We start from the raw sequence: 20,709 nt of genomic DNA, 5'->3' as shown, positions 1-20,709 counted from the left end.
CATCTGTGTAATGTAGGGCATGAATTTAAACCAATGTAGTTAAACTGCTGCAAAAGGCTGCATGGATGCTCTTATTTTGGCATAAGGGGGTTTAAGTTGATCAGGAGCAGGGTTTAGCTAAATATAAGTAACCCACTCTTAGCAGAAATAAGAATGTCCACAGAGCCTTTTGCTCTGGTTAAACTACATCAGCTTAAAAGCAGAGTCAAGTAATACTGATGCAACTTTCTTATTTAGCCAAGTCCTTAACATAAGAGAGATTAACTATTTCAGCTCTCTGGCAAGTTCTCAAGATCAGTTCTCTGTCGGTACCTCCCTCCAGTTATTTTATTGTCCCTCACTGTGGTGGAAGCCATGTAGCTCTTCTCTGCTCCTGTAATACCCAAGATAAGATATCATGAGAGCTGATGAGTTTGGACAGAAAAAAAAATTGGTAAATAGCAGATTTAGAATGACTAAAGGGAAACTGTTGTAGAGAGGGCCAGATCTATAATCCATTTAAATCAATGAGAAAATGGTCATTCACTTTAGTGGGCTTTGGATCAGGAACCTAATCTGTACTGGCCTTCTAAGCAGATGGATGGACTCCACGAAGGGACTTCGGTGTTGCAGCATGGAGCATCGTAGCAACTGCTTTTAGGTACCTAGAAAAATCACAGGAACAACACTGCAACCCACAAAGCTAAGTCAGGCACCTAGGCTCCCTATACAATGGATGGGGAGAGACAGGCCCCTAAGAATGCAAGCCACAAAAGCCAGCACGCTAAGAGAGGAACTGCCAAAGGGAGCCAAAGAGATATGCCAACAACAGGGGGGTGTACTAAGCCCCTCCCTTCTCACAGAGATCAGCGCCTAAATCCAGGCTGCAGGGAGGTGGCCTCGTTCAGCGAGTGATCCGTGAATGGGAACCAACTGTCTGGATCCAGGCACCGTAGGCCCCGCAGCCACTTGAGGGAATGAATTCGGTGCGAGAGGAGAAGACGGTGACCTATAGCTTTTAGTCTACTGGTTAGAGCACTCACCTGGGATGTGGGAGACCCACATTCAATCCCCCTGGGTCAGCCAGAGGGGGAAGAAAGGATTTGAACAGGGGTCACCCACATCTCAGGAGACTGCTCTAACCACTGAGCTATGGGACATTTTAACATGGGGCTTCTTCAGGCTCTCCTGCGAGAATGATTCTGTAGCGCAGGGCACCCTGGGTCCAGACCCCCTGCTCCAATCACTCTCATTATTTATCCATGGTGGAACAGCTTCAAATCCATCTTCTCTACTTGCAAAGGTGGGGGGGCGGGGGAGGACGAGGGATTGAACCTGGGTCTCCCACATCCCAGGTGAGTGCTCTGACCACTGAGCTGAAAGTTATAAAGTTACCACCACCATCTCCTCCTCTAGATTTTGAATGGAACCCAATCTGGTAGACATGATGCGAGGCCACCTGTGAGATCAGGCCCCACATGCTACTTAGGCAGATGAACACCTATTTTCCACCAGATTAATGGGATCCCATCCAGTAGGCATGATCAGAGGCCATCTACAAGATTAGGCCCTACACGCAACCTAAGGCAAATGCTTATCGTCCCCCAGTTCATGAATCACTCTGGGCCTTAGGAGATAGGTGCCCGGGCACCTAGAGGGTGGCAGCCACCCACCTGCTGCACGGTCTAAAACTCAGAGAGCTAGGGAACTTTCAGTGGAAATTTAGGTGCCAAATGAATTTAAGCAGGGTTAGGTGGCAGCCAAGCGGGAGTTTTGCAGATCAAAGTAGTGCCATGCATGGGGGTTTAGGTACCTAAGCTGCTTCATGGATTGTACCTTATGAGACTAATCTACTTCCTTCTGTTCAAGGGAAGTCAGTACCAAACAAAGACATTACCTGGGAAGAAGGTAGAAATCAAATAAGTAAGTTTTTCTGTGACATAGAGCTGGCCTGGTATGGTATCCACTGAAGGTATTTAAGGATCCCTGACTTACTCATAGCGCTGTCTTGTTATCATGTCATTCCCCAAATGATCTCCTTTGGGATCACTGGTGTATCACTTTATGGACAGAATTTTTTTTCCAGGGTTGGTGGTGGTGTCAAATAACTTACCTGATGGTAGGTCTTCTGAGTCACCTTATAATAAGGACATTACTCAAGAAAAGAAACAACCACCCTACCTGCCCAATGCTTTCTGGAGTCATGATAAGCACAGGTTAAGTGATTCCAAAACTAAACCAATCTGAGATTTCCTTCCAGGTGCGATTGCTCTCATCACTAGGTGAGAGCTTTTTCTTATACCGCCCACACATGTAATATCCAGAAATGCAGCCAGATAACAGCATTAGCAACTCGAGTTCCCACTTGCTGTACTAACAACAACAAATCAGCACTTAAGGCACTAAACCTCAACATGCTGAATCACTACACCTGCCCTGGCATGCTTCTAATCATGGGGTTTACTTAGCATGAGGCATGTATAAACTGGTTTGGGAAACTGGAATTTCACTTGCCCATTTCCCTATGGCAACAGTTTTTCCCTCAAAAAAGTTTGGTTCATCCCATCCTTATGCAGACTATTATTGTCTCTGAAGAGCTTGAACTGATTTTGACCAACTGTGTTGAAAATGAGAGGCTTCAGATGTTACCACGTTAATTTCATCTAGCTTGGGACAGGTTCTCTCCTGCAGCCAAGCTGTGCTCAATGCAGAAGAGCAATGGGACATCTGGGAGCTGGTTACGTTCCCTGATCCTGAGGGCTGGTCAGCACTGTCCCTGACCCTGACCATTTATTAGAGCAGCTGAGGAGGATCGGCAGATTCTATGCCAGTGGTGGACCGATGTAGTGGAGCCCTGCCATAGTCCCTTGCACCCTGACTGGGGAGATCCAGGGGGTGGTGCATAGGCAGCAGCAGCTTTATGCCAGGTGGGAGTGCGACGGGGTCAGTCACAGAGACCCCCTTGAGGCTGTTACCTGATGTGCTGAGATTACCTCTGAGCCCGTTTTCCTTGCCAGCTTGGGACTCCAGAACCCTGCCTAGTTGAGCCAGACACACTAGCCTGCTGCAACCCAGACCCAGGTCTGGTCCACGCCCCCCAAAGCTGCAGACTTTAATCAAAAATTGCTCTGCAGGTCACCTGACTCCAGCACCCAGAAACCCTGTTCCCAATGGGATCCAAACCCCAAATAAATCCGTTTTACTCTGTATAAAGCTTATACAGGGTAAACTCATAAATTGTCCGCCCTCGATAACACTGATAGAGTGATATGCACAGCTATTTTCTCCCCCAGGTATTAATCACTTACTCTGGGTTAATTAATAAACAAAAGTGATTTTATTAAGTATAAAATGTAGGATTTAAGAGGTTTCAAGTAATAACAGACAGAACAAAGTAAGTTACCAAGCACAATAAAACAAAACACGCAAGTCTAAGCCTAATACATTTAAGAAGTTGAATACAGGTAAATCTCACCTTCAGAGATCCAATAAGCTTCTTTCACAGACTAGACTTCTTAGTCTGGGCCCAATCCTTTCCCCTGGTACAGTTCTTGTTAGTTCCAGCTCAGGTGGTAACTAGGGGATTTCTCATAACTGCAGCCCACTTTGTTCTGTTCCACTCCCTTTTATAGCTTTGGCACAAGGCGGGAATCTTTTGTCTCTCTGGGTCTGCACTCTTCCTTCTAAATGGAAAAGCACCAGGTTTAAGATGGATTCCAGTACCAGGTGACATGGTCACATGTCCTGTGAGACCCCATGTCTCCATTCTTTCTGGCCTGACTTACAGGAACACTGGAAGGCTTAAAGTAAACAGAGCCATTTACAACCAATTGTTCTAGTTAATGGGAGCCATCAAGATCCTAAGCCACCATTAATGGCCCACACTTTGCATAATTACAATAGAACTTTAAAAAGAAAAGGAGTCCTTGTAGCACCTTAGAGACTAACCAATTTATCTGAGCATGAGCTTTCGTGAGCTACAGCTCACTTCATCAGATGCATACCGTGGAAACTGCAGCAGACTTTACATATACACAGAGAATATGAAACAATACCTCCTCCCACCCCACTGTCCTGCTGGTAATAGCTTATCTAAAGTAATCATCAGGTTAGGCCATTTCCAGCACAAACCCAGGTTTTCTCACCCTCCACCCCCCCCACACACAAATTCACTCTCCTGCTGGTGATAGCCCATCCAAAGTGACAACTCTTTACACAATGTGCATGATAAACAAGTTAGGCCATTTCCTGCACAAATCCAGGTTCTCTCACTCCCTCACCCCCCTCCAAAAACCCACCCCCATACACACACAAACTCACTCTCCTGCTGGTAATAGCTCATCCAAACTGACCACTCTCCAAGTTTAAATCCAAGTTAAACCAGAACATCGGGGGGGGGTAGGAAAAAACAAGAGGAAATAGGCTACCTTGCATAATGACTTAGCCACTCCCAGTCTCTATTTAAGCCTAAATTAATAGTATCCAATTTGCAAATGAATTCCAATTCAGCAGTTTCTCGCTGGAGTCTGGATTAGAAGTTATTTTGTTTTAAGATAGCGACCTTCATGTCTGTGATTGCGTGACCAGAGACATTGAAGTGTTCTCCGACTGGTTTATGAATGTTATAATTCTTGACATCTGATTTGTGTCCATTTATTCTTTTACGTAGAGACTGTCCAGTTTGACCAATGTACATGGCAGAGGGGCATTGCTGGCACATGATGGCATAAATCACATTGGTGGATGTGCAGGTGAACGAGCCTCTGATAGCGTGGCTGATGTTATTAGGCCCTGTGATGGTGTCCCCTGAATAGATATGTGGGCACAATTGGCAACGGGCTTTGTTGCAAGGATAAGTTCCTGGGTTAGTGGTTCTGTTGTGTGGTATGTGGTTGTTGGTGAGTATTTGCTTCAGGTTGCGGGGCTGTCTGTAGGCAAGGACTGGCCTGTCTCCCAAGATTTGTGAGAGTGTTGGGTCATCCTTTAGGATAGGTTGTAGATCCTTAATAATGCGTTGGAGGGGTTTTAGTTGGGGGCTGAAGGTGACGGCTAGTGGCGTTCTGTTATTTTCTTTGTTAGGCCTGTCCTGTAGTAGGTAACTTCTGGGAACTCTTCTGGCTCTATCAATCTGTTTCTTTACTTCCGCAGGTGGGTATTGTAGTTGTAAGAAAGCTTGACAGAGATCTTGTAGGTGTTTGTCTCTGTCTGAGGGGTTGGAGCAAATGCGGTTGTATCGCAGAGCTTGGCTGTAGACGATGGATCGTGTGGTGTGGTCAGGGTGAAAGCTGGAGGCATGCAGGTAGGAATAGCGGTTAGTAGGTTTCCGGTATAGGGTGGTGTTTATGTGACCATTGTTTATTAGCACTGTAGTGTCCAGGAAGTGGATCTCTTGTGTGGACTGGACCAGGCTGAGGTTGGTGGTGGGATGGAAATTGTTGAAATCATGGTGGAATTCCTCAAGGGCTTCTTTTCCATGGGTCCGGATGATGAAGATGTCATCAATATAGCGCAAGTAGAGTAGGGGCTTTAGGGGACGAGAGCTGAGGAAGCGTTGTTCTAAATCAGCCATAAAAATGTTGGCATACTGTGGGGCCATGCGGGTACCCATAGCAGTGCCGCTGATCTAAAGGTATACATTGTCCCCAAATGTGAAATAGTTATGGGTGAGGACAAAGTCACAAAGTTCAGCCACCAGGTTAGCCGTGACATTATCGGGGATAGTGTTCCTGACGGCTTGTAGTCCATCTTTGTGTGGAATGTTGGTGTAGAGGGCTTCTACATCCATAGTGGCCAGGATGGTGTTATCAGGAAGATGCTTGCCCCATAACCTCAGCCATGCGGAACGCAATGCCATCCACAGCCTCAGAAACAACTCTGACATCATAATCAAAAAGGCTGACAAAGGAGGTGCTGTTGTCATCATGAATAGGTCGGAATATGAACAAGAGGCTGCTCGGCAGCTCTCCAACACGAGTTTCTACAAGCCATTACCCTATGATCCCACTGAGAGTTACCAAAAGCAACTACAGCATTTGCTCAAGAAACTTCCTGAAAAAGCACAAGATCAAATCCGCACAGACACACCCCTGGAACCCCGACCTGGGATATTCTATCTACTACCCAAGATCCATAAACCTGGAAATCCTGGGCACCCCATCATTTCAGGCATTGGCACCCTGACAGCAGGATTGTCTAGCTATGTAGACTCCCTCCTCAGGCCCTACGCTACCAGCGCTCCCAGCTACCTTCGAGACACCACTGACTTCCTGAGGAAACTTCAATCCATCGGTGATCTTCCTGATAACACCATCCTGGCCACTATGGATGTAGAAGCCCTCTACACCAACATTCCACACAAAGATGGACTACAAGCCATCAGGAACACTATCCCCGATAATGTCACGGCTAACCTGGTGGCTGAACTTTGTGACTTTGTCCTTACCCATAACTATTTCACATCTGGGGACAATGTATACCTTCAGATCAGCGGCACTGCTATGGGTACCCGCATGGCCCCACAGTATGCCAACATTTTTATGGCTGATTTAGAACAACGCTTCCTCAGCTCTCGTCCCCTAAAGCCCCTACTCTACTTGCGCTATATTGATGACATCTTCATCATCTGGACCCATGGAAAAGAAGCCCTTGAGGAATTCCACCATGATTTCAACAATTTCCATCCCACCACCAACCTCAGCCTGGTCCAGTCCACACAAGAGATCCACTTCCTGGACACTACAGTGCTAATAAACAATGGTCACATAAACACCACCCTATACCGGAAACCTACTGACCACTATTCCTACCTGCATGCCTCCAGCTTTCACCCTGACCACACCACACGATCCATCGTCTACAGCCAAGCTCTGCGATACAACCGCATTTGCTCCAACCCCTCAGACAGAGACAAACACCTACAAGATCTCTGTCAAGCTTTCTTACAACTACAGTACCCACCTGCGGAAGTAAAGAAACAGATTGATAGAGCCAGAAGAGTTCCCAGAAGTTACCTACTACAGGACAGGCCTAACAAAGAAAATAACAGAACGCCACTAGCCGTCACCTTCAGCCCCCAACTAAAACCCCTCCAACGCATTATTAAGGATCTACAACCTATCCTAAAGGATGACCCAACACTCTCACAAATCTTGGGAGACAGGCCAGTCCTTGCCTACAGACAGCCCCGCAACCTGAAGCAAATACTCACCAACAACCACATACCACACAACAGAACCACTAACCCAGGAACTTATCCTTGCAACAAAGCCCGTTGCCAATTGTGCCCACATATCTATTCAGGGGACACCATCACAGGGCCTAATAACATCAGCCACACTATCAGAGGCTCGTTCACCTGCACATCCACCAATGTGATTTATGCCATCATGTGCCAGCAACGCCCCTCTGCCATGTACATTGGTCAAACTGGACAGTCTCTACGTAAAAGAATAAATGGACACAAATCAGATGTCAAGAATTATAACATTCATAAACCAGTCGGAGAACACTTCAATCTCTCTGGTCACGCAATCACTGACATGAAGGTCGCTATCTTAAAACAAAATAACTTCTAATCCAGACTCCAGCGAGAAACTGCTGAATTGGAATTCATTTGCAAATTGGATACTATTAATTTAGGCTTAAATAGAGACTGGGAGTGGCTAAGTCATTATGCAAGGTAGCCTATTTCCTCTTGTTTTTTCCTACCCCCTCCCCCCCCCCAGATGTTCTGGTTTAACTTGGATTTAAACTTGGAGAGTGGTCAGTTTGGATGAGCTATTACCAGCAGGAGAGTGAGTTTGTGTGTGTATGGGGGTGGGTTTTTGGAGGGGGGTGAGGGAGTGAGAGAACCTGGATTTGTGCAGGAAATGGCCTAACTTGTTTATCATGCACATTGTGTAAAGAGTTGTCACTTTGGATGGGCTATCACCAGCAGGAGAGTGAATTTGTGTGTGGGGGGGTGGAGGGTGAGAAAACCTGGATTTGTGCTGGAAATGGCCTAACCTGATGATTACTTTTGATAAGCTATTACCAGCAGGACAGTGGGGTGGGAGGAGGTATTGTTTCATATTCTCTGTATATATATAAAGTCTGCTGCAGTTTCCACGGTATGCATCTGATGAAGTGAGCTGTAGCTCACGAAAGCTTATGCTCAAATAAATTGGTTAGTCTCTAAGGTGCCACAAGTACTCCTTTTCTTAGAGACTAACAAATTTATCGGAGCATAAGCTTTCATGAGCAACAGCTGACTTCATCGTACAAGAATGATACATTGATACAAATAGGATGAACACACTCAGTAGATTATAAACTTTGTAATGACACTTTACAAGAGACCTTTTGCATAAAGCATATTCCAGTTATATTATATTTACACTCATAAGCATATTTCCATTAACATATGGAGTGCAACATCACAGGGAGTTTCCCTACACCAAGGCAATTCCCTGCTGCCCCTTCACAGCTAGATTCTGTCTCATTTGCACTGCCCGAGGGATCTCATTTAAGAATCTGATTCTGTATCTTTTCAGGGGATAGACCTAGTCTGTGCCATAAAGGCCAGACCCACAGCTCAATGAAATCGATGTGAAGACACCCAATGGCTTCAGTGGGCCTTGGATTAGGCTCCACATAACCGGATATTGAAGATGGAAAAAGAGAGACGCAGTATGTCAGGTCCTATTGCTTTCCTAGGCTAAACAAGTAGCGTTTGAACAGAAACGGGATAAGATGGACAGAAACCCCCTACACAAACAACTCTGCAGGGACATTTACACCAAACAGCCACTATGCAGAGCATCTTCCAATCCTGAGATATGCTTTGACCAAGATAAGCTAAAAGTTCAGTGCTGCAGTAATGGTCAACTGTGGTTACCCAAGAACTATTTAGATATGAGTAATGAAAACTTCCAGGTGCTTAGGTCATGTTCATAGCCGTGCAAATGCAAACAGGCAGGTACGTCCCTCGGCCCGCGCCATTTCCTGCAGCCTCCATTGGCCGCGCACAGCGAACTGCAGCCAGTGGGAGCCGCGATCGGCCGAACCTGCAGATGTGGCAGGTAAACAAACCGGCCCGGCCTACCAGGGGCTTTCCCTGCACAAGTGGTGCCCCACGTTTGGGAAACACTGGCCTACCAAACTCAGGCTATTTAAAGCAAGGCAATGGACAGTTAAGGAAATAATAAATCTTAGCTTGCCCACATTATATATAAATTACATTATTAGGGATAGCTGAAAATTTTCTGACAGAAAAACAGATTGACAGAAAAACAGACTGCCAACTAAACAAAATGTTTCAAAGAAAAATAACTGTGCACCTTGAAAAATTTTGATTTTTTTGTAAAATAAAAAATCCCAAACCCTGAATATCAGATTTAAAAAAAAAAAGAAAGGGGGGGGGGTTTGGCCCCAAACTGAAATATTCTGGACAAAACCCCTAATATTTTAATTCTAAAATGCTGCCCTGGTGGTTCATATTCCCTTCCTCCTCAATGGGCCCCCAGCCAGACTACATCTCCCATGATACACCATGGTCATGCAACTGCCCCGACACATGGCCTCACCACAGGAAAGATTGTGGTGTATCAGGGAGATGTAGTCCGGCTGAGGAGTTCCGTCTATAGAGGACAACTCCCATAAGTATAGTGTGGGCATTTCGGATTCAAAATAGTTCAGTTTTTGATATTTTGCTGTAAACTCAAAATCTCCCCATGTGTAGCCCATAGAGCTAGTTTAGCATTCTTTTAGCAGTAGCGCAAGAAACCTACCGCTTTATATCCAGAAAGAAAGCATTTTCAGACCAGCTATAATTACTATTAAATAACAGGTTTCAGAGTAGCAGCCGTGTTAGTCTGTATTCGCAAAAAGAAAAGGAGTACTTGTGGCATCCGATGAAGTGAGCTGTAGCTCACGAAAGCTTATGCTCAAATAAATTGGTTAGTCTCTAAGGTGCCACAAGTCCTCCTTTTATTAAACAACATGTATATTAAATCACACCCTTAAAACCTTAACTCTATTTATTGGAGTGTTTTCTGAGGGATAAAACAGTAAAGATTGTCAACACACCAAAGCTGTATTGCTTTAACTGTACCACTATAGTTAAAGCAGTGTAATACCCGCCCACCCAGTGTGGACGCAGTTATACCAGTATAAAAGTGCTTATAACTTCCACCTGGGAAAAGAAATACATTTCACCAGTACAAGGCACCTTTATACGGGTATAACAGTGCCCACTCTAGGTTGTACTGGTATCACTATACCAGGGGGAAAAAAATCACACCCATAACCAACATAGTTATACTAGTGCAAACAGTGTGTAAAGCAACAGGCCTTAGGAAGGCTGGATGTTTGCCAACTCTCAAAAAGGAAATATTTCAGAGGCTTTCGATTTCAAAAAGGCTTCAATTTATTCCACCCTTTCAGAACAAATCCCAGTTTGTCTCCAACTAGCTGCCAGCATGGCAACGTTGGGCTTGCAGCCAGAAGCCTAGGGGACCACCCTGGACTATTGCGTCCACCATCTCAGCGCTCCCTCGCACTCCCCCGCCTGCCTGGCCCAACCCTTAGACTGTAAACTCTTTGGGGCAGGCACTGTCTCTCCGCTCTGGTTTGTCCAGTACCTGGCGCGCTGGGGCCCTGGCCCAGGACTCCCTTATGCCACAGGAATGCACATAAATTATCATCCCCCTCGATCAGGGCCACTGGAGGCTTGGGGGGAGCTGTGCCCTCTCCCCCAAGGAAGGGAGAGGCTGCGTTCAGACATGGGGGGGTCTGGCCCCACGCGGGAGCAGGGAATCCTGCCCCCCCCCCCGACTCACTGCAGCCACCGCGACCATTGCAGCATTTTTTAACCCTTGGGGACCCCCCATTAAACCAGCGGCCTCCTCCCCTGCGGGGCCAGCTCCCCCTGCGGCGGGCGGAGCAGGGAGCGACACCGCCCCTTTAAGGGGCGGGGGTGGCCGGGGCGCAGCGCGGCCTGCAGCGAGGCGGTGGCGGGTGAGTCCCCGGCCCCGGGTGCAGCAAGGGATCCTCGCGGCCCCGGGGCTCGCTTGCACCGGGGAGGGGGCGCGTCTCCAGTGGGGCCGCCCCCCCCCCCAGCGTGTGCACGGCGGGCAAAGGGCGCTGCGGGCTCACTGCGGTGCAAGGGCGTTTGCAGCCCTGCGTGGGATCGCGCGCGTGGGCCGCCCCGAGCGCGTCCCTGGTGCCCACTGGGGACAGGCCGGGCGGGCGGGGACGCCGCAGCCAGGTACAGATCTCCCTTGCCGTACAGAGCCCCACAGATTACGCTCACCTTCCCCCCCCCCGCCACACACACTCTCTGTTTTCTTTCCTGTTGCAGGGTTTGGCCGAGACCTGGGCATTCTTAGAGGAGTTAGCATTACTCCCAACGGCCCGGCCAAATTCCGCAGGGGATCAGTTACCTTCTCCTTGAATTCCTCCTGCAGCCTCCAGTAGTATTCCTCATGCTCGGTCTGAAACCGTTGTGGTATTAAGCTGTCTTTGTTCCACCCACCAGAGTGGGTGATGGGATTCCCAGGAGTACAGGGGACTGAGCATCATCAGAAGGCATGACAGTTTAGGGCAGGGAACCTAGACTGCCGTCTCCAGCGGGTTCAATCAGTCAGTGGTACCAGCGGTCTTTACAGAGCATGGCGTATGCGCCAAGGAGTTCTTTGGTGGCTGCTGAGTCCAATGGGCTAGTGACCGCTGCGTCCACCAGCAGGGCACACCCACGCAGGAGCAACGCTCTGCATCCAAGCAGCAGATTCTTTCCTTCTCTGTCGCCGGTCATCCACAAAGCTTGATCCGGTCCACCTCGCAATGCTTCGACCCATCTACAAGCTGACCCCATCAACCAGAGCGGCACTCTGCGTTCCTTTCCCAATCATCCACAGAGATTCCAAAGGATTCTAAGTTCTCTTTGCAAGCACCCCGAAATCTGCGCAGCAGTCTGCCTTTCTTTCTAGGCCTTCCGCGAGCTTCAGAGTACAGCACGCTCTTCGGGATCCTGTAGTCCGGCATTTGCTTCACATGTCCAAGCCACCTAAATCTTTTCTTACTAATCAACGTTCCCGTGAATGACATACCAGCAGGATTAAACACTTCCACATTTGTCACCCTGTCTTGCCATCTTATTCAAAGAATTTTACGCAAACAGCTGCTTTGATGATGTGAACCGGGAAATATCGGCATTCCTCTGTCTAACTCACCTGAGGGGCCTATTTGGTAAGTGTGCTCAGAGAGCACCTACTGCATGAGCCCCTACAGGTGAGTTTACACAAAACAGAGAGGGAGAGGAATGCCTTCTTCCTCCACTTTTAGCCCAGAGGTTAGGATACTCAACTGGGATGCAGGAGACCACCAGTTCAAGTCTCCCCTCCAGCTGAGTGAGAGAAGAGGTGGTCAAATTCCTTAGGTGAATGCCATAACCACCGAGCTAAGGGAAAGTCTCGCGTGGGACTCCTTCAGTCTCTCGTTGAAGCTGTTCCACTGTAGCTAAACAACGAGTGAATTATTAGGATCCAAAACGGTATTTGGAATCTCCCTCATTATTTAAAACAAGCCAAATTAGTTTGAGAGGACAAAACAGATGTTCTTTTCTCACTGAGGTTTCACATAGACTTGTTCTCCCTTGTTCCATAGGTCAGAGAGATTTGATAGATGGATAATAAAATGGCGTTGGTTCCCTATGATGACAGTGCGGTCTGGGGATTGCAGAAGTTCCATAAATCTTCGTCTGTGTATCATTTTGCCAACCACACAATCCAAATCAAACAAAACTGGAAGCAACTGGGTGTAGCTGCAGTCGTATGGGATGCCGTATGTATGATTAAAATAAATATATTTTCAATTTGTGCAGAATATGTGTCTGTTTCAAGTCCAACCCCAAATAATACTGAGCTTTTGTGTAGTGTCTTTCGTCAGTACACTTCAAAACTCTTTACAAAGGAGGCCAGTACAATTATTTCCATTTTACAGAGAGGTGAAATACATGCCCAGCAGCTTAGGAGAGCTGGCTGCAAATTCTCTGCATGAGAAGTTTTTTCCCCCAATTGAAAAGTGCTCTTTTTATATTTAAAAAAAAACCTTTTTATGGTACATTGTTGGCATGATCAAAACTTTCCATTTTCACAATTTTCTGCAACATTTAAAAATTAATAATTTGATCTAAATGTTCAATATTTTTAGAATTTTTTTTTTGTTAGATTGCTAGTGTACTGGAAACTCCTGTTTTCAGTAAGAAAATTCACTTTTTGGTAAATGAAAAATGTTGACAATTATTGCAATAGAAAGTTTAACATTTTGGAAAAAAAGATCATGAAAGACTTTGGGAAATAGGGCCTCTTTCAAGATTTATCACAAAGTTGTTTTCCCATTTTTTTTTAACCAGGTCTTAATAATAATAAAATAATACTTCGTATTTGCATAGCTCTTTTAATCTTCAAAGCGCTGGGCAGCCACTAATCCCCATACCACCTTGATGAGATAGTTAAGTAGTGTCATGTTGTAGCTAGAGAACCCAAAGCACAGGAGTCGTCAATGGTTGGGTTTGTGTTGGTGTTTAGCTGTACCTGGGTCCTAGACCTGTACTTTGACCACTAAATCATGCCCCTCTCTCTGGTCATAAATAATGAGTTTGGCAGTTGAACTGCTCGCATTAATTGGAGCATATACGCTAACACAGCTATCATCCTATTCCTAAGGATACTGGTGAGACAGAATTTTCTATAGCAGATGCTCTTGCAAAGTCATGATTTGGGTGTGGGACCTTGCTTAACAGTAGCTCACATTGGATTTACTTTGTACTTAAATAGAAGTGCTCTTAATCCATTACACTCAACTGCTTGACCTTCACGCACACTATGGAAGAGCATGCGTACCAAGATTAAACCAAAAGGTTTTGGAAAGATGTAAGAAGTACGATAAAGGGCAATGGTGCCTCTCAACAGTTCTGCAATTTTGCATTAATTTTTTGCATCAACAAAAATCCTGCTTTTCTTTTCTTAGTGCAACTGTTTCTTTTTCTGCTTCCTTCTGTTGTGTTTTGGATTTAATGGAGAAACCATCCCATGTCATTATTTTAACCTCCTTTGCAGGATTGATAGTTTGGATATTCCTTTCTGCCTCCCGTCAGCCTTTGTATAACACGGATGGCGAAGTATACCTGCAGACTTGAGGTGCTTGATTGTCCACACCTTTCTTGCAACCTTCTCTACTGGTTTCAATCAGAAATACTGTGATCTGGCATCACTAAAATGATCCCCAATTCTTAATTAGTCCTGTCTCTTGGTTCAGGCTGTAGTCCTGTGTACTTATCTGGAGATGGGAAGTATTGATCTACAAGGGCGCTCAGTGATTGAACTAGGAGCAGGAACTGGATTGCTGGGAATAGTGGCCACGTTATTGGGTAAGTTTTTTTATTTTTCTTTAAGGAATTGGTACCGCTGTAAAATTCACACATAGGTGACAGGGTTGCTGTGTAAGTTAACAGCCACGCTATGTGACGGTTACTGTGATGTTTCATCTGTGGCTCATCCTCCTTTCTTCTTCGGCTTTAAAGCCTCCTGCGTTATTTATTGTGGTGATGGTGCTACAACAGGTTGCTTCAGAGTAGAACCCCCTTAAGGCCGCCTGCTGTTTCCATGGCGGTGAGCTCAGTGGCCAGGGCCGTCTTTACCCATACGCAAAGCAGGCAGCTGCGTAGGGCAGCAGGAAATTTGGGGCACCACATTTCCTGGTGCCCTGCACAGCTGCGTGCTGCTCCAGCCTCTGCCCCACCTCTTCCCCATGGCCCCCACCCCTGCTCCGCCCCAGCCCCGCCCCCACTCCCCCGAGGACTCCAGAAGCAGGGGGGCCTGCACTCACCGGGAAGTAGAGTGACCCGGCCCCAGCCTGCTCCGCTCCCCTGGCTCCCAGGTTTGGGGGGAAAGGGGGAACCGCCCCCCAGCACTCGCCGGCAGCACGGCTGGGAGCCAGGGGAGTGGAGCAGGCTGGGGCCAGGTCACTCCACTTCCTGCAGGAAGTAGCCATCCCCCATGGAGGCCTGGGGCGGGGCCCCACGCAGCCCCCCAGCAGAGGCCTGGGGCCAGCCTCCCCTGCTTCCCTCTGTGGAGGCCTGGGGCCTCACACAGCCCCCCCACGGGGGGGGGGGGGCATCATAGGGCACCAAAATAGCTAGGGACGGCCTGTCAGTGGCATCCCTTTCTTTTCTGTAGCTATTCTCCCGCAGGGAAAAAATGCTGTGCTTATGTCCTTCAGCTTTATTAATACTTCACATTTTGTACAGTGAGCTCCATCAACAGATAGCAAAGCACTTTACAAAGATGCATATGCGTTATTAACCCTGTTTTTGCAGGCAGGGAAACTGAGGCACAGAGCAATTAAGCAACTTGGCCAGGTTCTGTCAGTCACCCAGTGGCAGGGCCAGGAACAGAACTCAGGTCTCCTGATCTAGTCTGATGTCCCATCCACTGTGCTGTGCTGCCTCCCCTTTACAATGGGTGCTAGTGAGTCATGGCATCGTTAGACCAAGAGTGGGGCCAGTGATAAGTCTGGTATCTCACAGCCCTAGCTTTGCTTCCTGCTGTATTCACTCATTGTTTATTTCAACACCCTAGCGGTAGCACAGATTAAGAGTAAATGTAGCCCAGGACTCCTTTGCCTGAGCACCGACAACTCTTGACAAATGCTCAGTTCCCCTAACATTAACTAATATTAGTTTGATTTTCATTTGAAAAGCAACCAGTATTTGATGATTTTAAAACTAGCGCCTTCTTTATCTGAGAAACTCACTTGTTCTAACTGTAATTAATTCCTGCACGGTGTGTGTTAAAAATACATTATTTCCCCAGGCCTCCCCTGGGGGGGCATGGATCAGGATTCATGTCGCACTCCCCCTCGGTGCCCAGTCCAAGCGGGGAAGCTAATGATCCAATCTGCGGACCAAATTCAGGGATGAATCCTGGTCACATGCCACCGGAGGCATGTTACGCATACGCTAAAATGACACCTCCCCCCCCCATCTTATTTTTTTCCTTACCTTTGCTGTAGCCGTAGGATTTGATCGTGCACTTGGATCTGTGAAGGTGGATTTGATTGGAGCCCTAGGTGGGGATTTTCAAAAGCATTCAGTTTAGCCTAGTTCTGTACTCAGTGTAGTTAATTAAGTCAATGGTAAAACTCTCATTAGGCCAATGAGTTCTTCTGCTAATTTACATAGGTGTAGAAGTGGGGTGGGAGTGATCTGACTCTGACCCCATTGAAGTCAGTGGAGTTATGACAGTTTATCCTGTCTGAGGATCTGCTCCGGTGTGTCAATTCTTAAATGTTAAGTCATCTTTAACATGTGTTAACTAGCACAATTCTATAGTCTAGAGCAGACAGCACACACATTTGTGTAGAGTCTAAACTTGCCATGCCGATCATATCTCATTGAACTAAAACATGACTATATTCAAGTGTAATGTCTCTGTAGAGATAAATTCTAGCCACTATGGCAGATTTCCTTTTAAAATGGGGGTGAAAAAACTAATCAAATATTTATTAAATTATAAGATAAGAACGGCTATGCTGGGTCAGACCAATGGTTCATCTAGCCCAGCATTGTGTCTTCCGACAATGGCCAATGCGGTGCTTCAGAGGGAATGAACAGAAGAGACAGTCATTGAATGATCCACCCCTGTTGTCCACTCCCACTTCTGGCCATCATGCTGGGGACACCCAGAGCATGGGGTTGTGTTCTTGACCATCTTGGCTAATAGTCATTGATGGATCAATCGTCCAGGAACTTATCTGATTTTCTTTTGAACCCCGTTATAATTTAAAACTCTGCCCAAATTCAAATAAACTATCACAACCATTAACTTAAACATCCATTGAAAAAACCAGCTGCGGCTAAGGCTCTTCAGTCACCCATCTGCTCTGTCTGGATCCCTAGGGGTAATCTGATCCTACACCAGGGCAAAAATCAGTGAGACTTTTTTATAATAATCTCCCACAATTTATTCTGTAGTTTCCTCATAGAAAGACAGAAAGCAATTGGCTCCGTCTTTCTAAAAAGAAATAGTCATTTATTCCAAAAACAATTTTGATCTGATAGTACTATTTTTACCATTAAACATAAATAAAACTAAATATTCCAAGTGTCAGTTGACTTAAAATCAAGCAGCTCAGTAAATGTTTTCATTGTTGTTCAGTAATTTTGTTAACTCTTAATGGGAACTCGAAGTTGCGTCCCTTAAACCATTATATTCCAAAAGCTGTATCGGTGGGCAACAGTTATTTGTCTTGAGACTTACACTCCTTGTGCCACACAGGTGCTCATGTCACCATCACAGACAGGGAAGCTGCACTGGAATTTCTCGAGTCAAACGTTCAGGCTAACTTACCTCCTGACCTCCAGCCAAGAGCCGTGGTAAAGGAACTGACTTGGGGAAGAAACTTGGGGAACTTCGCGCCAGGAAAGTTTGACTTTATCCTGGGCGCAGACATAATTTATCTGGAAGACACCTTTGCGGATCTGCTTCAGACACTGGAGCACTTGTGCTCAGAACATACTGTTATTCTGTTATCATGTCGGATTCGCTATCAACGGGATCAGAATTTCCTGGAGATGCTGGAGGGACGATTTTCGGTACGTGAGATCCACTACGATCCCAGTAAAGATGTACGTGTATTCAAAGCGCAGAGGAGCATTCACAAGGAAGACTTTTGACTGCATTTCTTTTCTCTAATATCAAACACTACCTGAAGGTTTGCTACTATTATTTCTACTACATATACTGTAACTTGTACTGATGAGCTTAATTTCAAAAGGATCCATCTAGCCTCTTATGCCACATCTGTCGCCATGGTATCTGAGCACATTTGAAGGTTGTATGCTCCGCCCTTCTCATGTGTATAAGGCTCATTGTCAACATTCTCGTTATCACTGAGTGAGCTTAGAAAAGGTCATTTGGTTTCAACTTTTTCCCTGTGAAAAATAGGGTTTAATTGAAAACAGCTGTTTTGCAGGAATATATTATTTCATGAAGGTTGTTCAGTTGGTTGACAGAAAATTACGAACATTTTTTTTGTTTCAAAATGAACATTTTCCTTTTAGTTCTTGTAAATTGAAAGTGTTTCAAAATATCAGATTTGGGGGTTTTCCTCCTCTTTTCTCCCCATTTTTGCACTGAACAGAATAGAATGAAGGATGTTGAGGGATTTCCCTTTCACTTTGTCTATTTTTCCCTCATTTTTTCTCTCTTTCCTTGCTGTAACTTTTCAAAGCTCCCTCAACTTTGGAAAGTTCGAGTGGGGAAAAATGTAAACTAAACAGTGTAGAGACAAGTAACTGTCCCAGGACACCCCATTGTGGCCTAGGGCAGCCCTGTAGGCACCCTGCCTCAGTTTCCCTCTGAGTTCTGCTAAAATAATTCAGTCATAAGCAAAGTCTTTGAAACAGTATTCCTCTTCTCCTGGGGTCTAATTCGTTGAATATAATTAAACTCCCACAAAGCTTCCTTTCTACTCATCTTCAGATTTAGGGTCTGAGTCCTCCTTGCGACTGTAGCTTTAAAGTTTGGCCTCCCCAGCCTGTAACTTACCTTGCAAGTCTGGGATCTCACAGTCCTCCATCCTGGGGTTGTGTGCTGGTTGACTTCTTTATCCAGCAACTTCCTAGTGTCCCCGAGGCCTCTCCCTTATATATCCCTAGGCTTGGCCTGACTTAGTCCCATGACTTTCCTGTCACATGACCAAAATCATTTTCTCACCTGGGGAGGCAAATTAGGCTTGTCACTGGAGGACTTAGGCCCACCTCTCCTTAAAGGGCCAGCTGCTGCTATGCCACCTTAGTGTTGTAATATGGACACTTCCTACATTAACAGAAAGTGGTAGCTATGTCCTATGGGGTGGAGCTTTTGCCTCCCTGTTATCCTTGCTCTCCCCAAACCTTAAAGTGCGAACGTGAGCCCGGGTCCTCCCACTCCCACCAGGCTCCTAGGGAGGGTGTGTGGTGTCCCTTCTGATGACCTAGCTGCGTCTACTCCGGGGGTAGGTTGCTGTGGTGCTCCAGGCATGACATTTTTCGCAGCCCTGAGCAATGTAGCTAGGTCAGCGTAATTTTTCAATGTAGACCAGGACTAAGAAAAAGGAAAAGTGTCCAAAAATCTGAAACCGTGGACACTCAGAAGCAGAAAGGAAAAAGTGAGGGGAAAACAAACAAGAGTTTGAACGTTTTCAAAAAAAACATTTCATGAACATTTTAAAAAGCCCTGCTAAACTGAAACAATTTTTAAATTTTGTGGTTGGGTTGTTTTTTTTTTTCATTTTTTCCCGCCGGCTGTAGGAACTTTGACACTGAAGTCCTGTCAATAGCAGGATATGCCAAATAGCAGGGTGATTTTTAGAGCAAGAAATGTTAAGATTCACACAGAGAGTGAACATTCCTTGGTGTGTGTGCACCCATGAGCATGCACAAAAAGAAGGGATATTGTGAGATCAAGACAAATGGATTTTTAAAGACCTAGTCAGCCTTTGGGTCTCAAAGAACGGTTACAGCATAGTGTTCTAAGCATCACCACCTCAGTTACATCATTGTCATGAAACTCCTTCTATTATTCTGACCTGATAAGTTTTCAAATAGGTTGAGGGCTCTCATAAAGAGGATGGTGATGAATTGTTCTCCATGTCTGCTGAATGTAGGACAGGAAGTAATGGGCTTAATCTGCAGCCAGGGAGATTTAGGTTAGAGATTAGGAAACACTTTGTCAGGGTTGTTGAGCTCTGGAACAGGCTTTCAAGGGAGGTTGTGGAATCCCCATCATGGGAGGTTTTTTAAGAACAGGTTGGACAAACACCTGTCATGGATGGTCTCGGTCAGTGGTTCTCAAACTTTTTTTATTTTTTTTTTTCACGGCCCACTTGAAAATTGCTGAGGGTCTCGGTGGACCACTTAATAATCTTTCCAAATGTTATTTGTACTGTTAGCTAACTATTGTAAATCACTTTGGATAAAAGCGCTACATTAAAAAAAAAAACCCTTAATAATAAACGTTTTTTTGTTCTACAAATAAAAGCACACAACTCGTATTTTAATATCCGTAGTCTTACCTTTCTAATGTGATGGATGTGCCCTCTCTCCCCCGCCACGGCAGCCCCCAAGCTGGGGCTGGGAAGGAGGAGGGTCTCTCCCCAGCCACAGAGCTGAGGCTGGAAAGGAGGGGGGGTCTCTCCCCGGCAGCCCTGGAGCTGGGGAAAGTCAGCTCTTTCTCTGGCCACCGCAGCCCTGCACGTCCCAAATTCCCCCCAACCCCTCTTCTCACTCCACTGTCCCCTCCCACCTACGCCCTATTCCCCCCCCAAGTCCACCACCTCACTTTACGTGTGCGTCTTCTCCATGGTCCAGGCACCTAATTAGTGGAGCCACGCCTGTCCGGCTACACTAATTAGGGGGGTGGTTCTTCATTCTCTTGTGTGCGGCTGCCCAGGTGCGCACCTTAGAGGGAACTATCCACGGACCACCTGAATGGAGCTCGCGGACCACTGGTGGTCTGCAGACCACAGGTTGACAACCTCTGGTCTAGGTTTACTTGGTCCTGCCTCAATTCATAGAACTGGACTAGATGCCTCTGGAGGTCTCTTCCAGCCCTACATTTGATTCTCTACCCTAATTTGTTTGTGGCTAAATCATCTGTTTTGACTACTATCCTTGAGAATTGCTATTTCTGGATGGGGGGTTGTTTTCTT

At 46.2% G+C, this 20,709-nt stretch overlaps 1 protein-coding gene across 9 annotated transcripts; it reads left to right on the top strand.

The window, feature by feature from the left end:
- Positions 1 to 10,938: 10,938 nt before the first annotated feature.
- Positions 10,939 to 20,038, top strand: METTL21A (methyltransferase 21A, HSPA lysine). Of its 9 annotated transcripts, none has more exons than XM_077830153.1 (4): positions 10,939 to 10,974; positions 12,622 to 12,798; positions 14,275 to 14,386; positions 17,295 to 20,038. In XM_077830153.1, the coding sequence occupies exons 2-4, from the start codon at positions 12,640 to 12,642 to the stop codon at positions 17,690 to 17,692; spliced, it is 669 nt and encodes a 222-aa protein (XP_077686279.1). In that variant the 5' UTR covers positions 10,939 to 10,974; positions 12,622 to 12,639; the 3' UTR covers positions 17,693 to 20,038. The 9 variants fall into 9 exon arrangements, with proteins under 9 accessions (XP_077686279.1, XP_077686277.1, XP_077686281.1 ...); XM_077830151.1 differs by having other exon boundaries at positions 10,950 to 10,974; positions 11,318 to 12,798; XM_077830155.1 differs by lacking the exon at positions 10,939 to 10,974 and adding an exon at positions 11,013 to 11,224.
- Positions 20,039 to 20,709: the final 671 nt, after the last annotated feature.

This window comes from Eretmochelys imbricata, chromosome 11 (assembly GCF_965152235.1).
Source record: "Eretmochelys imbricata isolate rEreImb1 chromosome 11, rEreImb1.hap1, whole genome shotgun sequence".
In the NCBI taxonomy this organism is placed as follows: Eukaryota; Metazoa; Chordata; order Testudines; family Cheloniidae; genus Eretmochelys; species Eretmochelys imbricata.
Note: the sequence above shows the minus strand (reverse complement) of the source record. Positions and strands in the feature narration are given on the sequence as shown.

Coding starts and splice junctions, on each gene's coding strand:
- METTL21A (XM_077830153.1), top strand. CDS start 12,640: ATGGATAATAAAATGGCGTTGGTTCCCTATGATGACAGTGCGGTCTGG. Junction 12,799..14,274: donor CTGCAGTCGTATGGGATGCC/GTATGTATGATT, acceptor CTCTTGGTTCAG/GCTGTAGTCCTGTGTACTTA. Junction 14,387..17,294: donor AATAGTGGCCACGTTATTGG/GTAAGTTTTTTT, acceptor TGTGCCACACAG/GTGCTCATGTCACCATCACA.